This window comes from Nicotiana sylvestris, chromosome 10 (genome assembly GCF_000393655.2).
Source record: "Nicotiana sylvestris chromosome 10, ASM39365v2, whole genome shotgun sequence".
Classification (NCBI taxonomy): Eukaryota; Viridiplantae; Streptophyta; class Magnoliopsida; order Solanales; family Solanaceae; genus Nicotiana; species Nicotiana sylvestris.
In genome coordinates, this window is record NC_091066.1 from 160086596 (window position 1) to 160105313 (window position 18718).

At 33.8% G+C, this 18718-nt stretch overlaps 3 protein-coding genes across 5 annotated transcripts; all 3 read right to left on the bottom strand.

Moving 5' to 3' along the window:
- Window positions 1–6935: 6935 nt before the first annotated feature.
- LOC104212688 (chaperonin 60 subunit beta 4, chloroplastic-like) lies at window positions 6936–12302 on the bottom strand. 3 transcript variants are annotated; one of them, XM_070160819.1, is made up of 5 exons: window positions 12204–12302; window positions 10633–10754; window positions 8223–8507; window positions 7820–8067; window positions 6936–7710 (listed from the first exon to the last, which is right to left on the bottom strand). In XM_070160819.1, the coding sequence occupies exons 1-3, from the start codon at window positions 12267–12269 to the stop codon at window positions 8363–8365; spliced, it is 333 nt and encodes a 110-aa protein (XP_070016920.1). In that variant the 5' UTR covers window positions 12270–12302; the 3' UTR covers window positions 6936–7710; window positions 7820–8067; window positions 8223–8362. The 3 variants fall into 3 exon arrangements, with proteins under 3 accessions (XP_070016920.1, XP_070016922.1, XP_070016921.1); XM_070160821.1 differs by having other exon boundaries at window positions 8223–8512; XM_070160820.1 differs by lacking the exon at window positions 8223–8507.
- On the bottom strand, window positions 12069–14394 carry LOC138868068 (uncharacterized). The gene is made up of 7 exons (XM_070160818.1): window positions 14294–14394; window positions 13484–13525; window positions 13282–13355; window positions 13107–13194; window positions 12956–13028; window positions 12630–12763; window positions 12069–12490 (listed from the first exon to the last, which is right to left on the bottom strand). The coding sequence occupies exons 2-7, from the start codon at window positions 13516–13518 to the stop codon at window positions 12358–12360; spliced, it is 537 nt and encodes a 178-aa protein (XP_070016919.1). The 5' UTR covers window positions 13519–13525; window positions 14294–14394; the 3' UTR covers window positions 12069–12357.
- A 609-nt stretch (window positions 14395–15003) lies between these two features.
- Window positions 15004–16065, bottom strand: LOC138880182 (uncharacterized). Its single transcript, XM_070159856.1, has 2 exons — window positions 15555–16065; window positions 15004–15122 (listed from the first exon to the last, which is right to left on the bottom strand). Exons 1-2 carry the CDS (start codon window positions 16063–16065, stop codon window positions 15004–15006), a joined length of 630 nt encoding a protein of 209 aa, XP_070015957.1.
- Window positions 16066–18718: the final 2653 nt, after the last annotated feature.

An 18718-nucleotide genomic window follows, 5' to 3' on the forward strand; every position in this document is an offset into this window, starting at 1 on the left:
ATATATATTAATAGTCGACCATTTGATCAAACTTTGTTTTCATACAAAGAGCACTAGTATTTTAGTATTTAAGTGTATAGAAAATAAAAAGAAGCTATAATAGATAAAACAAAGATATATATATATATATATATATATATATATATATATTAGCTGCAGAGGTAGTTAAACCATATTGTATATCATAGTAACATAATATTCCTAATTATTTTTAGGAGGATGATGCCTTGGTAATTTGTAATCTGCAGTAAATACTACATATCCACCCATCTTTTTCTGATCTCCATCCAGGGAAATCAAACGTCTTGTTCTTGTAATTTCTTGGCCTTTTACATTTGCAATATTTTCTTGCTTGCTTTCTTCAATAATATTTTCTTTCACTTTCTCGGAAAATTCCAAATTTCGTCCACTCAACTTGTTTTCTCTTATTATAGCTGCTGCATGCATCCCATCAATGTTTGACTATCGACCAAAAAATCCGAAATAAGGGTAATTAGAGACAAAAAAATCATTCTTTTATAACAAAATTAGGTCATTTAAAAACTTTTACACTATTAGGTCATCTAAATATTAACTAAAGGTAACCATCCATAAAAAGCAAGATTAGTAACCTGTAAATAAATCATACCTTTAGAAAAAAATATTTACATAACCTAAAAATATGCAGATACTTGAAACATTGAAGAGCTAGCAGTTAAAAGTAATTTCATTATGATATACAAAATGGAAAATGATTTAAACCGAATGAAAATTACGTATACAAACAAACCTCACTGTTTGGGATGAAGTTGCATCTTTTGGTTGCAATATTGCTACCTACACAGAAAAATCATTAAAAAAATATTTTCTTCTTAGTTTTTAACTAATGACAAGGCATAAAAACTTATTTTTCCCGCAAAAGCTAGTTAGGATATAGAAAAATACAACAACAACGACGACCCAGTTAAATCCCACTAGTGGGTCTGGGGAGGGAAGTGTGTACGCAGACCTTACCCCCACCCTAAAGGGCCGGATAGAGATGCTGTTTTCGAAAGACCCTCGGCTCAAGAAGACGAAAAGAGACAATATGTCAGCGGCATGGAAAGAAACCATGAAACAAATAACAACATCACCAGAATTAAAAAATAGATATATGAACATATATCAAAACAATAACCAGCAGAGGATATAGAAAAATAGTGAAAGAAATTACCTTGGTAGGAAGTTGTGTAAGAGAGACTTTGAGCAATGAAGATTAGGAGCAACAATAAAGTTATAACTCGAATAGGTACTGACATTGTAATTACTTTCTCTGATTTAGGGTATGTTTGTTTTTCTTTTCCAAATATCCAAAGAAAACAGAAAGTCGATTATATAGGGAAAGCACATGTACACAAGTCAAAGATTTGGTACAAAGTACACAAACATTAAAAACTTCTACCATTCCCAAGTCAAAGTAATAAGATTAGGGTTCCCAGGAATAATTTTAACCTTCAAATCCAAGTTTAACAAATAAATAAGTTTTACACAAGGGGACCAAGTTTACTGGCATGCATTCCCATGGTAAATTTTTGTTTAAAATAAAAATTGGTGTTGATCCATGTGGCAGTCATATTTGTAGTACTAAGATCTCGAGACTCTTGAAATTACCATAAAATATTGAAGGAAAAAAAAAAACCTCCCATAATATTCATTAGATATTTAGTGTCACCGAACAGTAGTCATTTTTCGACGACCTGAATTTTCGACAACTAAATATTGACAAAAAAAAGTGTGAAATCATATGATCAATTTGATTTTGTGTGGGTAAGAGCTTATTTGTTGTAAATATTTTTTCCGGATTCAAATATTAATGGTTTAGTAAATTGAACTAGTTTATTTTGAAATATATGACGTTTTCATTACTTTTTTTGCCCAAAATATATTATTACTGTTCCAATGAATGAAATGTTAATTAGTGACACATATATTTAAGGAGAAACATGATGAGTAATTTTAGACAATTTATTTTTAAAGTTAAAGCTATTAAATATCTTTCTTAAGAACGCAAACAATCTAATTATTTGGATAGGAGGAAGTAATTATTAAATGAAGAAACGTCCAAATTAATCCCTCTTCCATTGTACTCTGAGGTCATTTAATTTTATACTTTTTGTTAACAAATCGTCTCATATTTGTTCTTGATTTTAACGGAGGTTCAACATTGACTAGGTGAACTCTACTGTCAAAATAGGACTTCGAAACAATGGTTCAAATTTACCATTATACTTTTGATTATGGGTTAATTAAAATTATCATCTGTTCATACTTTAAACTGGAATTTCGTTAGGGTTATGAACAAAATTTGATATACTTTCTATGTTCATTTTTAGTTGTCCACTTTTGACTTTACATTCCCCTTAAAAATAAATAAATGAAGTATATATTTTACATTTTTATCCATAATAATAATAGCATTTCAAACAATATTGAAAAATGATTTGGGGAATGAGTAGTTAATGATAAGGGTAAAAGAAGAATTTTATTTATCTTTCTCTTGATTTATTAAAATGGACAAAAGTAAAAGTAAAAATATATTTTTAGTATAATAATGAACAAGTAAAAATGAACGAATGAAGTATTTACTAGCAGTAAGGGCGTATTACATGAGTTCATTGCATTTTCTAATGTAATTATGTACTCCCTCCATTCACTTTTATTATCCATTAAAGCATGTTTTTTACCAACGTACAAAATATATTTTGTTGCAAATGAAAATATATTTTCATATTTACTTGTTTACTGTATTAAATCAAGAGAAAGACAATCTCTTTTTTCTGTTTTACCCTTAACATTAATTACTCATTCCTCATATCTTTCTCAAAATTTTTGGAAATGCTATTATTATCACGGATAAAATTGTAGTAAAATTCATGTTTTATTGATTATTTCTTGAGGGACGTATAAGTCTAAAGTGAACAACTTAAAGTATACGGAGTAAATAAACAGGTAGTTTAACCATTTTCAATGCAGTTTTAAAGATCGAGCTTGTCTGCAATTCCATGCATATATTCAACGAGAATTTAACAATCTTCTTTTTTCTTATATTGCCGAGGCAAGGCCGCCTAATGGTCCAACTTACCTTTTTCGATGTGTTTTCTCTTTATGAATATGAATTCTCCCCTTGGTAATTACTAAAGCAAGAGAGATGAAAAGAGATTACGCTTTTGTTTTTCTTTTCTTTTCTCTCATCTATTCACCATTGGGAATATTAATACCAAAAATACGAATATTATGGTGTTCATAGAGGAGTTTAAAGTGGTATCAAGACTTGGCAGGTTTTCGACATCGTACAAACAGTGGCGGAGGCAGAATTTTCGTTAAGAAATTAAAAAAAAAATTTAAAAACTAAAAGAAACTATGGCCAATGAAAATTGAACCAACAACCTAACAAAGATTTTGAACCTTTTTGACCATTGAGCTATGATTTTGGGCTATGTCAAGGGGATTCAAAATACAATATATATATATAAAGGTACAAACTAAATTTTGTCTTATTTATACAATATAATTTTCCAGCGAAGGAAGATTCGGGTGAATCTCTTTCTACCCCTAAATCTCTTGTATATATAAGACAAGGGGCTAGCGTGTAATGATTTTCTTTGATAGAGGGTCACTTCGTCAAGTTTAAGTTTCACTTACTGCTTTTCATTTTGATATGAGTAGGTGTTTGCAGTGTTAGAAAAAATAATAATCAAAATTGGCTTTGAGGCGTGAAAATCGACTGTCCTTAAAGAGTTATCGTCTGTATACTAATTTAGGGAAAATACAAAACGATTCTCTTCAGGATACAACAAAGCCTGCAATAACACTTGTGATTTTCTATACCACTTCGTTGGAATTCTTGTGTATTTATAGGCAACCAACAGACCCTTTCAGAAAAGATGTCTTGTTTCACAAACAGACATAACAATTTATTCGAATTTTGAATTTAAGATTCAAATAAATTTGATTTTTCTGTTACTAAAATAAAAATAATTAACTTAGGAACTTCTTTCTTCCGATGTGGGAAAAATCTCACTTCCAACTTGTCAATAACAAACTATCTTACATGCAGCTCGCTCAACAGCTTCCCGATTGGCGCCACTATCTTTAATCTTAAGTATGAAGTGAAATCAAATCAATAAAGTGAACAGCCCAACCTCTTTTTTTGAAGTTTAATTTTGTCAAAAAGTTCTTATTTGTTGAAGTTTTATTTTTTTTAAGTTCGGAACACAACAATAAACTTGCCACTGTAGTTTAGGAAAAAATTCTCTTTTATAAGCAGTCATAGGAGAGTTCAAAAAGGATCTCATCAGTAGATAGATATTTCAAACTGTGTGGGGATAGGAACAAATATAGCCTAGTGAATCAAGATAGTGGATTGTGAATCCACCATTTATTTATTTTGAGTTTAAACGATAGTGTTAAAGATTCTTACACCGGCAATATATAAAACAAAAAATTATTTACTTTTTGGTCTTTTGAGGGTAATTAGATGGACTCAATATTTTATTTTTAATTATATGATATCAGACCACTTCCATTTTTACTTTAGCCAATGCTTGGTGCCACATTAAAGTCATAAAGTTTATACACGTACCAAATAATTAATCAGTCTTTGACGTACCAAATATATGAGATTGAATTTGGTCTAAGATCTTTTTTTATTTTTATTTTTTACATTAACTAATACGCAGAATTTTTTATGTACTTAAGAAATCAAGGTGTCACTAGATCGAATCTAAAGCTTGTCTACTTATATAGCCAGCATCTCTTCCGTGTTTTATCGATATGGGATTCGTCTAGCGTGTCACATACAACCCCCTTAGGGACTCAGCGTTGGTCCTCGTTGAGGTTTGCCACACCATTATTCAAGGTTGCACGGAGAGTAACTTTAATACCATATGTAACATCACAATTCACTTGTAATATTGTCCGCTTTGGGCCTAGGCCCGCACAACTTTAAAATGTGTCACTAGAGTTTAAAACATGTCTACTTATATACCTAGCATCTCCCATGTTTTGTTGATGTAAGATTCGTCTAGGGAATCACAAGCAAATTAAGATAAAACTATACAATGGCGAAATATCTTCGTCAGAATATTATACAATACCAAATGAATGCAAATGTTCATATTACAGTCATACAATCCAAAATAAATGGGGCAAGTGCACATATAACCATTCTCAGAAATACTATTTAGAGATTATTCAGTATTTATTTTGTCCTGAAATTATAAACTAAAAATTTTAATTTCAAGACAATTCTAAATATTTGTCCTGAAAATTTGAACTGAAAAACTAAAATCTAGGATGCACCGCTAATTTTTAAATACAGCCCAGTACATAAATCCCTTTCTTGGCAGCATTCTTAGAGAAGCAAAAAATCTTCTTTTCGACCAAAATAGCCCTTAACAGCTTGTTTGGATAGTTGTTACCTATTGTATCGTATCGTATTGTTACTTTAAATACAATGTTTGTTTTGATTGTTACTTAAATTTTATTGTATCGTATCGTTAAATCCGTCGTTACGTAATGATGAAATGTGCCACTTTATGTAACGACTGATTTGGTGTGCTCGCGTCATTTCCTTGAGTTTTTCTCTCAATCTCACCCTTCATTAGTTATAAATAATTTTATTTTATCATTTACCCTACCTTTTTATATACCGTATCATAATTTTTCTTTATAATATTGCAAGTTTATTCATCATATTACTGATGCGTGATACCATAAAACGACGATAAAATGACACAATCCATCCAAACATTGTATTCATCAAACAATACAGTACAAATATAATACAATACAATACGATACGATACGATACATTATGAAACAATACAAGAACCATCCAACCAAGCTGTAAGTGGCATAATTAAAAATCCTTCAAACGGAAAATTATTGCCGCAACAACGGTAGCCTCACTCGCCACCTTTTTCTTTAATTACTTAAACCTAAACTGAACAAAAGATAATAATAATAATAAACTCAAATGCATAAGTAACCAACAGAAATTTAAAGACCTAATACTTGAATTCAAAATGATTAAATTTCAGCAAAACAAATGATTAGATATTTAGATTATCGTAAAGGGCGAAGTCAATATTTGAAATTTATGGATTTGAGACTTTGAGATTTTAAATTCTTTAAGTTATTGGGTTCTAAATTAATACTATACATATTATTTCTTAAGACAAATACATGATTGAGGAAAATATATTACCGAGCATCTTTCAAAAAGTATTTAAGAAAATGATATTAATTCTTATTTATTCCATATATAGCACATTCTTTTACAATATTAGCACATGATAAAGGTAACACAAATTATGGGATCAATTTTATCCTTATTTATCTTTTTACACTCTCTCCTACTATTTTCTATTCTAAATTTTACTTGCTTGATTTAGCATTCAAAATCTCTCTCTTTTTTTTCTATTCTAAATTTCTTCCCTTTAATTTAGCATATTTGTAGCACTTCGAATATTTATATGAGTAGTATAAATAAAATATGTCATATATATTGTTTATACATATATTATACCCCATATATATATATATATATACACACATGGTTATAATACCATGTATATACTTATACCATGTATATATTTAATTATCTACTATTATTCCATTAAAACACAATATATACATACAATGACTGAAGGATTCACTATACTCTGTATATTAATATACTAAAAATACCATTGTAATTTATAAACTATTTAATACCATCATTATACTGCGTAAAAATTTGTCTTGACATACAATTAAAAATAAAATTTTATGCCAATAGGATATAGGAGTATAATTTTATCATTTAATTCGATATTTGTTTGACGAAAACTTGTGCAATCGTATTAATCTGCAACAAGTAAGATACATAAAAAAATTCGAAAATAAAATTTCAGAGTCCATTAATCTCATATATATGCACGTAGAAACAAAAAACTCATTAATCTCTTCATTATTGTTCGGCGGTAATTTAGGAAGTGTATTCACTTAAGGAGAATTGAAACGGCTTTGGAATATTTTAGGAATTGAATGCTTTTGATTTTTTTAATGTAGAGGTGGTTTCAAAATAAATCTAACTGAATAAAGTGATCCACTGCTTTAAAGTTGAGCAGCAACATCCACTGCTTTAATTGTCTTGATCTAAAGGATGCCATCTCCCATCTGTCCAGCTGCATAAGACGCCTTACCACTCTTGGTAGTCTCTCAAATCTTGTAAATATCAGTTGTTGTTTAATTACGCACGTGGCTGAGAGTAGCTATAGCTTGTTCGCGACCTTATTTGCTTCCCGATAGCATTGTTGCACTCTAAGCCAGAATGCAGATGAGTTGTTCACGATAGGAGGTGCATGCTGCTCCTCCTACACATGAGCTGAGCCGCTTTGAGTCGCCTCCTCTATGGACATACACTGCTGTAGCCCATATAACATTGCCTTACCTTCTGCCCAATTGCTTGTTCCAGGCGAAAGAAAGATTGAGAAGGCTAGGATAAGTTTGCCTATGTGATCTCTTATAATTCCACCTGCACCACAAACACCATCTTGGGGCAACTTCCATCGGAGTCGAACTTGTACCATTCCAGCGGTGACTTTTTCCATGTGACCAGTGTGATTGTTTTCTGTCTCATTGGTTGATCTATGATGAAATGTAACTGTTCGCATGCTGGTTGCAATCTCACTTTTCCAAATTTGGCTCCTGTTATGTCTATTAGATTAAACATTGTCTGCATTTCTGACCTTGGTAGTGATGAGAAGAAATTATGCCTTAATACAACAGGCGTAGTGCTTACAGAATAAGTCGCTACCTTACACTTGTGAAGCTCCACAGTCCTCTTTCGTCGATCAGTTACAAAATAATAAGGTGACAAATAGCCACGATCAGACTGCATATCTTCTACAACTTGTAGACTGGTTTCAGTATAGTTCCCTTATTCTCAATTGTGACAACACCTCTTCTCCCAACCTGCCTTAGAGATTTCGAGATCATGTTCCCGATGGCATAATCATTGCCAGCTCTAACAGCAGCAACATCTTCCAGCTCGTGATCCTCAACCTGCAAGGTTTACTGATTGTCAACAGACATGTTGAAGATAGTACAACCTCATGCATCTTAGATGAGAAAGCTGATTTTTAAACATATTTCTTGCCCAAATAATTCTGTTTCTCTGCCTAAAGCAAAAATGCAGAGTAATTTTTCCTTCCTTATACCTCTCTAGACATCAACTTGAACAACATTTGCTCCCGTTGCAGTAACCTAGGGAAAGATAATGACTAAACACAATTATAACCGAAACAAGAAAGCCGTTTTTATCTAAAAAAACAGATGTCTAGAGGTTATTCCTTTCCCTTCAACCCTTGGCACCTTCAGCAGCCAGACCACGAGCAAGCACTATAGATGTTGTGCAACTATCACCAGCAAGATTATTAGTCTTGGCACCAGCTTCCCTAACTAATTTTACTCTTGACATTTTCCAAAGGATCGTCCAGATGGATCTGTACTGAAAACAATGGATATATTCAATGCATTATCTTAAGGTGGAAAAGTAAGAAGACGAAGCACCACCTACTCCATTGAATTTGAAAGTAAGTTGAATCCGAGAAGCTCAAAAACCTGATTTTATCTGACAGGCTAAATTTGATAGAAGACGTGCATGCAGCTCATTACTTTACTATAAGAAATACTTTTAGCTGTCTTTCATCAGCATTCAACTGCACCTATGTATGATTTCTACATGGATATACTTCATACAATTCATTTTCAACTTTTTGCTTATATAACTGGTTTATATCATAATCCAAGTCAGGCTTAGAGTGTGAATCACATTAATGGAAAAATGTAAAAGAACAAGGACGACTAACTAAGAGTTCCCTATTAAGTTCCAGAAATGACAAAAAATGGAATTGCTGGAAGAAGCAGAACAACTTTAGGCCTCAGAAAGTGTCAAGAGAAGACTTTTTACACATGAAAACTCAAACAAACAACATAAGTAACTTCTACTATGCAGAATGAAGTGATCTTTTAAGGTGGCACGCTTCTATAATTCCATAGACCTGAAGACAAATTTAAACCCTGAATATTGACAACTATAATAATTCCTTTCTCTATCCTCAGAAGTCAAAAGCAACCAAATTGTCCAACCGGAAACAAGAAATTTACAACCATTAAACTACTTTGAGAAGGAATCACAATATGATTTACCAATTTAAACAAGTATATATGAAAGAGGCACAAATAACAATATATGATTCTAGTTTCCTCTCCATTTTGAACCATACACAACATAAAAGCTCCTTTAATGATGACACCTTAGACCTGTGGCGGAGCCAGAAATACGTACAAGGAGATTGAAAATAATAAAATGTCACTCCTAGGACTTGAACATGTGATAGAAAAGAATTTTTGAACCCCCTTTACCACTACACTAGAATCTTCTATTATGTCAAAGGAATTCAACACTTTATACATAAAAAATTGTTTTTACCCTATTTGCATAAAAATGTAATTAAAAATAACATTTTTTTTTGAAATACAAAAAAAAAGTAAATTTTTTATCAGGGCAGTCATCACTCAGTGCCCTTCCAGCCCAGAGTTCGTCCTGTGCTCCATCAGTTCAGGGCTCTTCTATAAATTTAGGAGGGGGGGGGTTGGTGGTGCAGAAAAAAAAAACAGAAAACTAAAAATACAAAAAAAAAAGTAAAAAAATTCTTTTTGAGGGGAGGCAGGTTTTGCCGGGGGGGAGGCAGGGTGGGTGGATGGTGCAGAAAAATAAAAGAACATAAAATTAAAAATACAAAATAAAAAAGTAAAATTGGGGCAACTAAATAAATTGCTACTCCCTCCGTTTCATATTGTTTGAGGTAGTTTGACTCGGCACGAAATTTAAGAAAAAAGAAGAAGACTTTTAAAACTTGTGGTCTTAAAAGATTAAGGGGTAAAAGGTTTGTGGGGCCATACCAATTGTGTGGCTGTAAAAGCTTCTCACTAAGGGCAAAAAGAGTAAAATGAAGAGTTTAAAGTTGAATTATTTCCAAATTTAAAAATGTGTCATTTATTTTAGAACAGACTAAAAAGGAAAGTACCTCAAACAATATGAAACAGAGGGAGTATATAAGTTGGGTTGAGATACCTTTTGTTTTGGGTGAGTTTCATGGGTTATATTTGGGCTGTTTAATGGGTCAGAATGAGCTATAAAATATAATGAGTTAACTTGGGCTCAACCCAAATTGACCCATGAGCTAAAAAGTTTGTAACCCAACCCATTAATCTCTGGGCGGGTTAGATGGATTTGGGCTCAAATTGCCACTTCTATTAAGCACCAAATAATACCAGACATGTCTGCTCTGTGTACACTACCAAATAGCACCAGAGGCCTATAAAATTTAAATATTTAACAATGTTGTTAATGCTTGTAATGTGAAGGGGAGCCTTAGCGCAATGGTAGTTCGCCGTGTGACTAGGAGATCATGGGTTCAAGGCGCGAAAAGAGCTTATTTAAGAAATGCAAGATAAGGTTACATACATATGACCCATCGTGGTCTGGCGCTAGCCGCCCCCCTCCCCCCTAATAGTAGGAGCTAAGTGCACTCGACTGCCCATTTGTTAATGCTTGTGATGTACCTCTTTAAGAACTGTTTCGCCATATTTATCTTGGGAGGACCATACTTATTTCCAAACACTACATTCCTTCCTTTTGGACCCAATGTCACTCCAACCCGCTCTGCCACCAAATCCATATCTGCCTGCACAAAATTTTCACCCAACTCAGAATCTTGAAAACCCAACTAAACATAACAAAAGCACAAAAAAAACCATAATGACCAGAAGTTTCTTTGTGGTAGAACCATCATGGTTAAAGTACAATTCTTTAGCCATAGCTCTTGTGTTCAACAAAGAAACAGATACCCTTTCATCTGTGTACTGAACCAAATATTAATGTAATTGTGGGTAAATGATTCAAAGAACAACTCATTTTTTTTTTTACTAAAGTTTCAATTATGCTACTAAAGGGTTACTGACTAGAGGGATAAGAAAAGAGATTAACTGAAAATATCTGTCATATAAAAATCTGTCCTTATTGGTACTATTTACCTTCAAAAGCTTCAAATTGAGAGCAGAAAATGGAATCTTGGGCCTGTGATATTGTGGCTCAAAATAAAGAATGTTAAAAGGCCCATTTTTGTTCCTTCTACTAGCAGTGTTCTTTTAAGGTTTCATTTTATTTGATTTTCCTTTTTATGGTAAGCTGTATTAAAAAGCTAATACTGTTATTTGGACATTCCCTTGTTGGTTACTTCTATTTTTTTCCTTTTCTTTAAAGAGGATTGCCTGCATGGATGGTCAATTTAAAAATAGTCTAAATATGGTGAAACCTTGGAACATAATAGAGCTAATTTGTTGGAGATTGAGACGTTGTTAATTGATTGATTGATGAATATATATAAGTAACTGCAGAGCGGCAAAGTGCAAAATTTCTGATTGCTGGATTGACAGAATCACTCAGGACTTCAATGTCAGGTACTACTACATTTTGTGTTTAAGCCACTTCAAAACGAGTTTGATTGTCTTTCTACAGTCTTAAATTGTATTTAGCTTCTTCTTAGAGTATATATCAGCATAATCTCAAGGCCTTTGCAGTGATAAAGGAAGAAGGTATTTGGTAGGAATATGATACTATGATTAGTAGAAATGTTGAGCACAACAAAATGAGTTGTATATTACTACTATTTAGTAGGTCAAACATTTGCTACTTTATTCATATCATGGCAGGCATAAACTTCATGAGACAAGGTCACTGACTCCAAATAGAAGAAATACCATGTTACATTAGTTTGTCAAAGATAACCTGATGTGTCATTTTTTATGATGTGATGATCTTATATATACTGATAAACTTGTACAGTTAGGGTGCAGCAGAGAGTCTTGTATCTCTCACTGTACTTTTACTGTCATTTTAATGGCATCTTGAACCTTAGTAAACATGACGGCAATGTGTTGGAGACACTTACTTTCAACTGACTTTCGGATAAGGAAATGAATTATCTAAACTGTCAAGGTAAAACAAAGATCAAAATGCTATTGTATTGGAGTTTGAGAGGACCATACAGTCTTGGATAACATGTTGCAATTAAAGACAGGGTCTAGTAAAAGAAAATATTCAATCAGCACGCTTTCTATGGTATGAATGTTACCTTCAACCAAAGTGTTGAATAAAGCATTTTCCCTTTTGCCCAAGGGATTATCACTTTCTGATTCATAAGAATCAAACTAACTGATCTTTTCACTAAACATTTTCAAGAATTACACATTTCAGAATGCAAAAGCTTTCAACTTGTAGGAACAGCATCAGTCATCGTCATCCCCATGATCCTCCTCTTCATCTTCATCCTCATCCATATCAAATTTCTCATAAGTTGCAATTTTGACGCACACAAGACGTTTCAGATTTTTGTTGTAAAAGAAGTAGATCATCATTTCCCTGTTGTAAATGAAGTAGATCATCATTTCCCTGGCCGCTAATCATCAAATTTCTGATTCGATGCAATTATCTCTTATCTCTTATACCAAACGAGTCCTAAAACAATAAATAATGAGGTAAGAAGGAAAAAGAAACTAACATCGAATCATCTTCCAAAGCTAAACGGGTTTGCCCATCAATTTCAAGCAAGTAGATCTCAGATTCATGGACGTTGACCACCTTGTTCAAGGCCTCTGCTAAAGTTGTGTGAAAATTTTTCTCTCCTGCCCATTTCTGCAACAAACAAAGTTTGAAGACACATTAGCGGCCAAACGCTAACTTAGCCTCAGAAGTTGAAGTCAGTACTGAAGCTTTCCACTTGGGAATTTTTTAGAGATGCCTTCATAAGTAACTCAAAGAAACATTAGGTCATTAGCGAGAACGGACTAGTTAAATCCTCTAATTAAACTCATAATAGGGACTTACTTGATCAATTCGACATACTGCATAAGCATCTTTTTCGAAAGATGCCCAAGTCGTTAAGTCAAACCAGAGAGTACTGTAAAATCAAAAATCAGTGAGTGAGATGCTAAAAACAAAAATACCCAAGTTATGCAAATAAAGTAGAAGGGCTTACCTATACAAATCCCAAGTCATAGTGTTGGGATACAAGTCCTTTGATGCTACGAAAAAATGGTCCCTCCGTCGCTCATTCGCATTATCCCCTTAAACAACAAAAGGTGAGCTACTTAGGGGCAGAGGTGGGGGAAAAGTCAACAAAAAGTAAATACATAGTAAAAGGAAATACTTACAAGCAAAAGTAAGTAGCTCTCCTTTAATGACCTCATGATAACCCACAGGCAACTCTCTCAAATAAGAATTCAACCTATACATTACAAAAAGCAAGAAATAATCGTTAGGCTAAAATTAGGCACCATAAATCAAATCATAGCTTCAGTGAAACCTTCTCCAATGAAACAAAGAAGCATATCAAATTGTAGGTAGACATCTTACTCGTCAAATTCAGCCACGTCCATGGAACGACTCATCTTGAACCTGTTCAATATAAAATCAAAACACTTATTTAAAAATGTATATTAAGCTATGATAACCAGTCACATCCTATTAAGCTATGTTTATTATCAAATTCTCTTTTGCTCACACACGCACGCACATTTTCTCACACACACAGTGATTAAAAGCCAAAAAAAGTAGAGAATCAATGATGAAGTAGCTAGCAGAGAAATCAATGATGAGTACACAAAAATCTCACTCACTCTCTCACACACACACGAAATTCAACTCAAAAAACGAGAATATTTCTCTTTCGCTCGCTAGCTCGCTCACACATACATTCACACCGTGATTAAAAGCAAAAAACAAAATAGAAGAGAAATCAATAATAAATAGCTAGCAGAGAAATCATCAAATTATCGTCTCTTACTCACTCACACACAGAGACACGAAATTCATCTCCAAAAATGAGAATATTTCTCTCTCTCACTCGCTCGCTCACACACTCACACACATAGTGATTAAAAGCAAAAAACAAAATAGAAGAGAATTCAATAATGAGTAGCAGAGTTACAGAGAGATCAGTGATTAAGTTGTAGAAGACACAGCAAGTTATACAAAAACAAAGAGATGAATGAGAATTAGCATTATAACAGCGAGATTGATGAAGTAGAAGAGTCAATACAGGAAAAAGGTGAAGTACGGTGTTACCTGAAGAACGCAGAAGACACAGCAAGTTATACAAAAACAAAGAGATGAATGAGAATTAGCACTATAACAGAGAGATCGATGAAGTAGAAGAGTCAATACCTGAAGAACGCAGAAGCAACTTGAGAGAGAGAGAGTGAAAGTGAATTTGAATGCAGAAGTAATTTGAAAGAGAGAGAGCGAAAGTGAATTTGAATGTGAGAACCAGATATATATAGTAGTTGATGAGAGGGAAATTTGCAAAAAACGAAATCTGTTCGTGACGTTTTCAGCTCATTTGCGTGACTCTGTATTTTGAGGCATGACTCTGTATTTTGAGAGTTTTAAATTTTCAAGGAAGTGAAATTCTAAAAGTAGAGTAAATAACATGCCGTAACCATTTAAAAATATACGCGTTTCTACAATGTCAAGATAAGTAGCCCCAAAATTTATTTTTCAGTCGCCAATTAGTTTCTTTTATTTAATTTAAATTAATTTTAAAATACACGTTGTATCCTATATTAATAACTAGTATAATTTTTTAAAATTTAAACTAATACTATTAGATATTTTGTTCGATTATAAAATAAAATTTGACAAAATATATACTTTTGGTATTGGCGAATATTAATCCTATTTAGTTAATAAAGTAGTGGATCTAACTAAGCATGAAAACAAGCTAAGATAATTGTAAAAGCTTAATGATCTATCATGAGTCCTCCTTTTTTTAATTTTAACTTCGTATAAAAATAATTATTTAGGTATTACAGTCAAACCTCTCTATAACAACCTTGTTTGTTCCGGATATTTTTGAATGTTATAGCGAATTGTTGTTATAGAAAACATATAACAACAACAACAACAACAACTACCCAGTAAAATCCCACATATTGGGGTCTGGGGAGGGTAATATGTACGCAAACCTTACTCATGCCCCGATAGGGCAGAGAGGCTGTTTCCGACAGACCCTCGGCTCAGAACGACGGAAATAAAATAGAACAAGGAAAACAAGAAAAGAAAAGAAAAGAAAAGAGAAATCATTAGTAACTCCAGTAAAACCATTATAGTAACAAAAGCATAAAAAAAATAAAAGATGAATGACATGCAATAACAGTAACCAGAGTCTAAGGCATCTAAGATAAACCTCAAGAATAGTGTGGGTTCAACTTAAACTACAAGCCATCTAGGATCAACTCTAATCCAGCCCCGCCTCACCCCGGTATGCAGAAAGGGAAGCACCACTACCCCTATCCTACAACTCTAATGTTTGTCCTCCATGCCTTCCTATCAAGGCCCGTGTCCTCAGAAATCTGCAGACGTACCATGTCCTGTCTGATCACCTCTCCCCAATACTTCTTAGGTCTCCCTCTACCTCTTCTCATACCCACCACGGCCAACTGCTCGCACCTCCTCACCGGGGCATCGATGCTTCTCCTTTGCACGTGCCCAAACCATCTAAGCCTCGCTTCCCGCATCTTGTCATCCACAGAAGCGACGCCCACCTTCCTCCAAATATCATCATTCCTGATCTTGTCTAACCTAGTGTGTCCGCACATCCACCTCAGCATCCGCATCTCTGCTACTTTCAACCTCTGGATATGGGAGTTCTTAACCGGCCAGCACTCTGCCCCATACAACATAGCCGGTCTAACCACAGCTCTATAAAACTTACTTTTGAGTATCAGTAGCACTTTCTTATCACACAAGACTCCAGACGCCAGCCTCCATTTCATCCATCTCGCCCCTATGCGGTGAGTGGCGTCCTTGTCGATCTCTCCGTCCCCCTGAATCACCGACCCAAGGTACTTGAAGCTATCTCTCTTGGGGACGACCTGTGACCCAAGCCTCACGTCCCCGCCTACATCCCCCGACTCAGTGCTAAACTTGCACTCCATGTACTATGTCTTAGACCTGCTCAATTTGAAACCCTTAGACTCGAGAGTCTGTCTCCAAACCTCCAATCTCTCGTTAACACCTGCCCTTGTCTCGTCAATTAGAACGATGCTATCAGCAAACAGCATACACCATGGCACCTCCCCTTGAATATGGCGTGTCAAAACATCCATCACCAAGGCAAATAGGAATGGGCTAAGCACAGAGCCTTGGCGTAATCCCATAACAACCGGAAAATGCTCCGAGTCACCTCTCACAGTCCTAACCTTAGTCTTAGCTCCGTCATATATGTCTTTGATCGCTCTTATGTAGGCTACCGGCACGCCCTTCGCCTCAAGGCATCTCTAGAGCACCTCCCTTGGAACCTTGTCATACGCTTTCTCCAAATCAATAAACACCATATGCAGATCCTTCTTCTTATCCATGTACTGTTCCACCAACCTCCTAATAAGGTGGATAGCTTCCGTGGTGGGGCGGCCTGGCATGAACCCAAACTGGTTGTCGGATATAGACGTCGTCTTCCTCACCCTCAGTTCCACCACCCTCTCCCAGACTTTCATGGTATGACTAAGTAACTTGATACCCCTATAATTGTTATAGAAAACATATGTTATAACAAAATATAACATTTGGTTCCGAAAAAATTTCGCTTTTATAATGAAGTGTTGTTATATAAGGATGTTATTATAGAGAGATTTGACTGGATATATTTTATACATTCAACTGCAAAAAACAAAAAAAATAAGCGCAAAAAAATAAACTATGTAGCTAAATAACAAATATCCTTCACTAATCCTATTCAGTAATGAATTAGCAATATATGTTAAAAAAATTCTAAACATTAGAAAAATTTTAAATGATAATTTTTTTCCAGTGAGAAATTTATTTTTAAAAGTAAAAAAGGCAAATGATATTTTGTTAAAAGGTTTCGTGTTTTTAATATAATGGATTTAGGATATTCGTTTTTCGCGCGTAACCATATCATAAGAAATCAATATGACAATTACTAATAAATAATATATATATTTGATGTGCAATTTTCGATTATCATTTCAAAATTATTTCTAGAATTTGATGTTGTATTAAAGATTATAATGATGGCTGACATTGAAAATTTATACGTATTATAGTATTTATTTAAGTGTGCATTTATATTTTGCACCTAAATTTAGGAAAAATACCTCAGAACCCCTACACTTCACATTTTGTGGGCGTTTGGACATAAGAATTGTAAAATTCTCAAAATGGTAAAATTTGATTTCAAGTAAAAGTAGTATTTAAAAATTAGATTTGTATTTGGATATGAATAAAATTTTGGGTTATTTTGAATTTTTGTGAATAATCTGAGTAACAATTTTGAAAAACAATTTTTTGGAGTTTTTAAAATTTTCGAAAAATTCAAAATTCATCTTCAAGTGAAAATTAAAAATTTTATGGCTAAGCACTAATTTGAAAAAAAAAAGTGAATCTTTTTCGAAAAAAGATAAAAAATATTTCAAGGCCAAACGGACTCAATTTATTCAATGCACGCCCAAACTTGTTCTCTATTTTTGGTAATTACACCCAAACTTTTCCTTGGCGTAATTACCCCCCCCCCCCCCTAAACTTGATATTTTGCTTCCCCAACCAATCTTATTCTTACCTTATGAGAGTGCGACATGCACTGCCACGATGATTTTTTGTTCACATGGTATTTTCAAATTTTTATAAGTTTGTCAACCTTTGGATTATTTTTTTTTGGCTAAATTTATTTTAAAAACTTGTTAAAATAGCACGGACTAGCCAGTTTTTGGATTGGTAATTGAAAAACAATCAGTGTTTGCAAAGTCATTGAAAATAACCACTATTTTAGTGCAACACGAAAAGTTTCAGCATAATTTACTAGAGATTAGAGCTCATGTGTATGAACTTCAGGGGCGGACCCACCTTATTGTAAGAGGGGTCAATTGAACCCGTTTCATCGAAAAAATTAATTATTTTTTACTTGTTAATGTTAACTTCATCAGAAATTCGTGAAAGCCGATAATATTGTAATTGATGAATCCAATTGACACAAATGGAATATGACAACCCAAAGGGTCATCACCTGTTTTCTTATTCATTCCGTGCTGCCGAGGCCTTAAAAAGCTCATTTTTAGTCACCTCGATTTGCGTGCGCAGTCCGGGCGCATAGTCGGAAAGCTTAAATGTGAAATTTTGTGAAAAATGCTAAAATTTGGTATTAAAATGAATAAGTTTGACTTTGGTCAACATTTTGGGTAAACGGACCTGGACCCATAAATTGACGGTCTCGGAGGGTCCGTAGAAAAATATGGACTCGGGCGTATGCCCGAAATCGAATTCCTAGATCCCAAGCTCGAGAAATGAATTTCCTTGTATGATGGTTTTTCTGAAATTATTAAGGAAAATGAAAATTGATTAGAACGTGTAGGTATCAGGCCCGTATTTTAGTTCTGGTGCCCGGTACAGGTCTTATATGTGGTTTATGATATTTCTGTGAAGTTTGGTCGAAATCAAACATCGTTTGATGTGTTTCAGACTTAAAACTCTAAATTTGAAAGTTTATGAAGTTTGAAGAAAAATTAATAATTTTGAGGTTTGATTCATTATTTTTGATATTATTTTGGCGATTTGATCGCACGGTTAAGTTTGTAG

Excerpts from the sequence above, each read along its gene's own strand:
- LOC104212688 (XM_070160819.1), bottom strand. The coding sequence starts at position 12,269 with ATGAATCAGAAAGTGATAATCCCTTGGGCAAAAGGGAAAATGCTTTAT. Across the intron at positions 10,755-12,203 it reads ATTCAACACTTTGGTTGAAG|GCAGATATGGATTTGGTGGC; the intron begins GTAACATTCATA and ends AATTTTGTGCAG. Across the intron at positions 8,508-10,632 it reads GCGAAACAGTTCTTAAAGAG|ATCCATCTGGACGATCCTTT; the intron begins GTACATCACAAG and ends TTTTCAGTACAG.
- LOC138868068 (XM_070160818.1), bottom strand. The coding sequence starts at position 13,518 with ATGAGTCGTTCCATGGACGTGGCTGAATTTGACGA. Across the intron at positions 13,356-13,483 it reads GACGTGGCTGAATTTGACGA|GTTGAATTCTTATTTGAGAG; the intron begins GTAAGATGTCTA and ends TGTAATGTATAG. Across the intron at positions 13,029-13,106 it reads ATGACTTGGGATTTGTATAG|TACTCTCTGGTTTGACTTAA; the intron begins GTAAGCCCTTCT and ends TTGATTTTACAG.
- LOC138880182 (XM_070159856.1), bottom strand. The coding sequence starts at position 16,065 with ATGGAGTGCAAGTTTAGCACTGAGTCGGGGGATGTAGGCGGGGACGTG. Across the intron at positions 15,123-15,554 it reads CGAGCAGTTGGCCGTGGTGG|CCTCTCTGCCCTATCGGGGC; the intron begins GTATGAGAAGAG and ends TGTCGGAAACAG.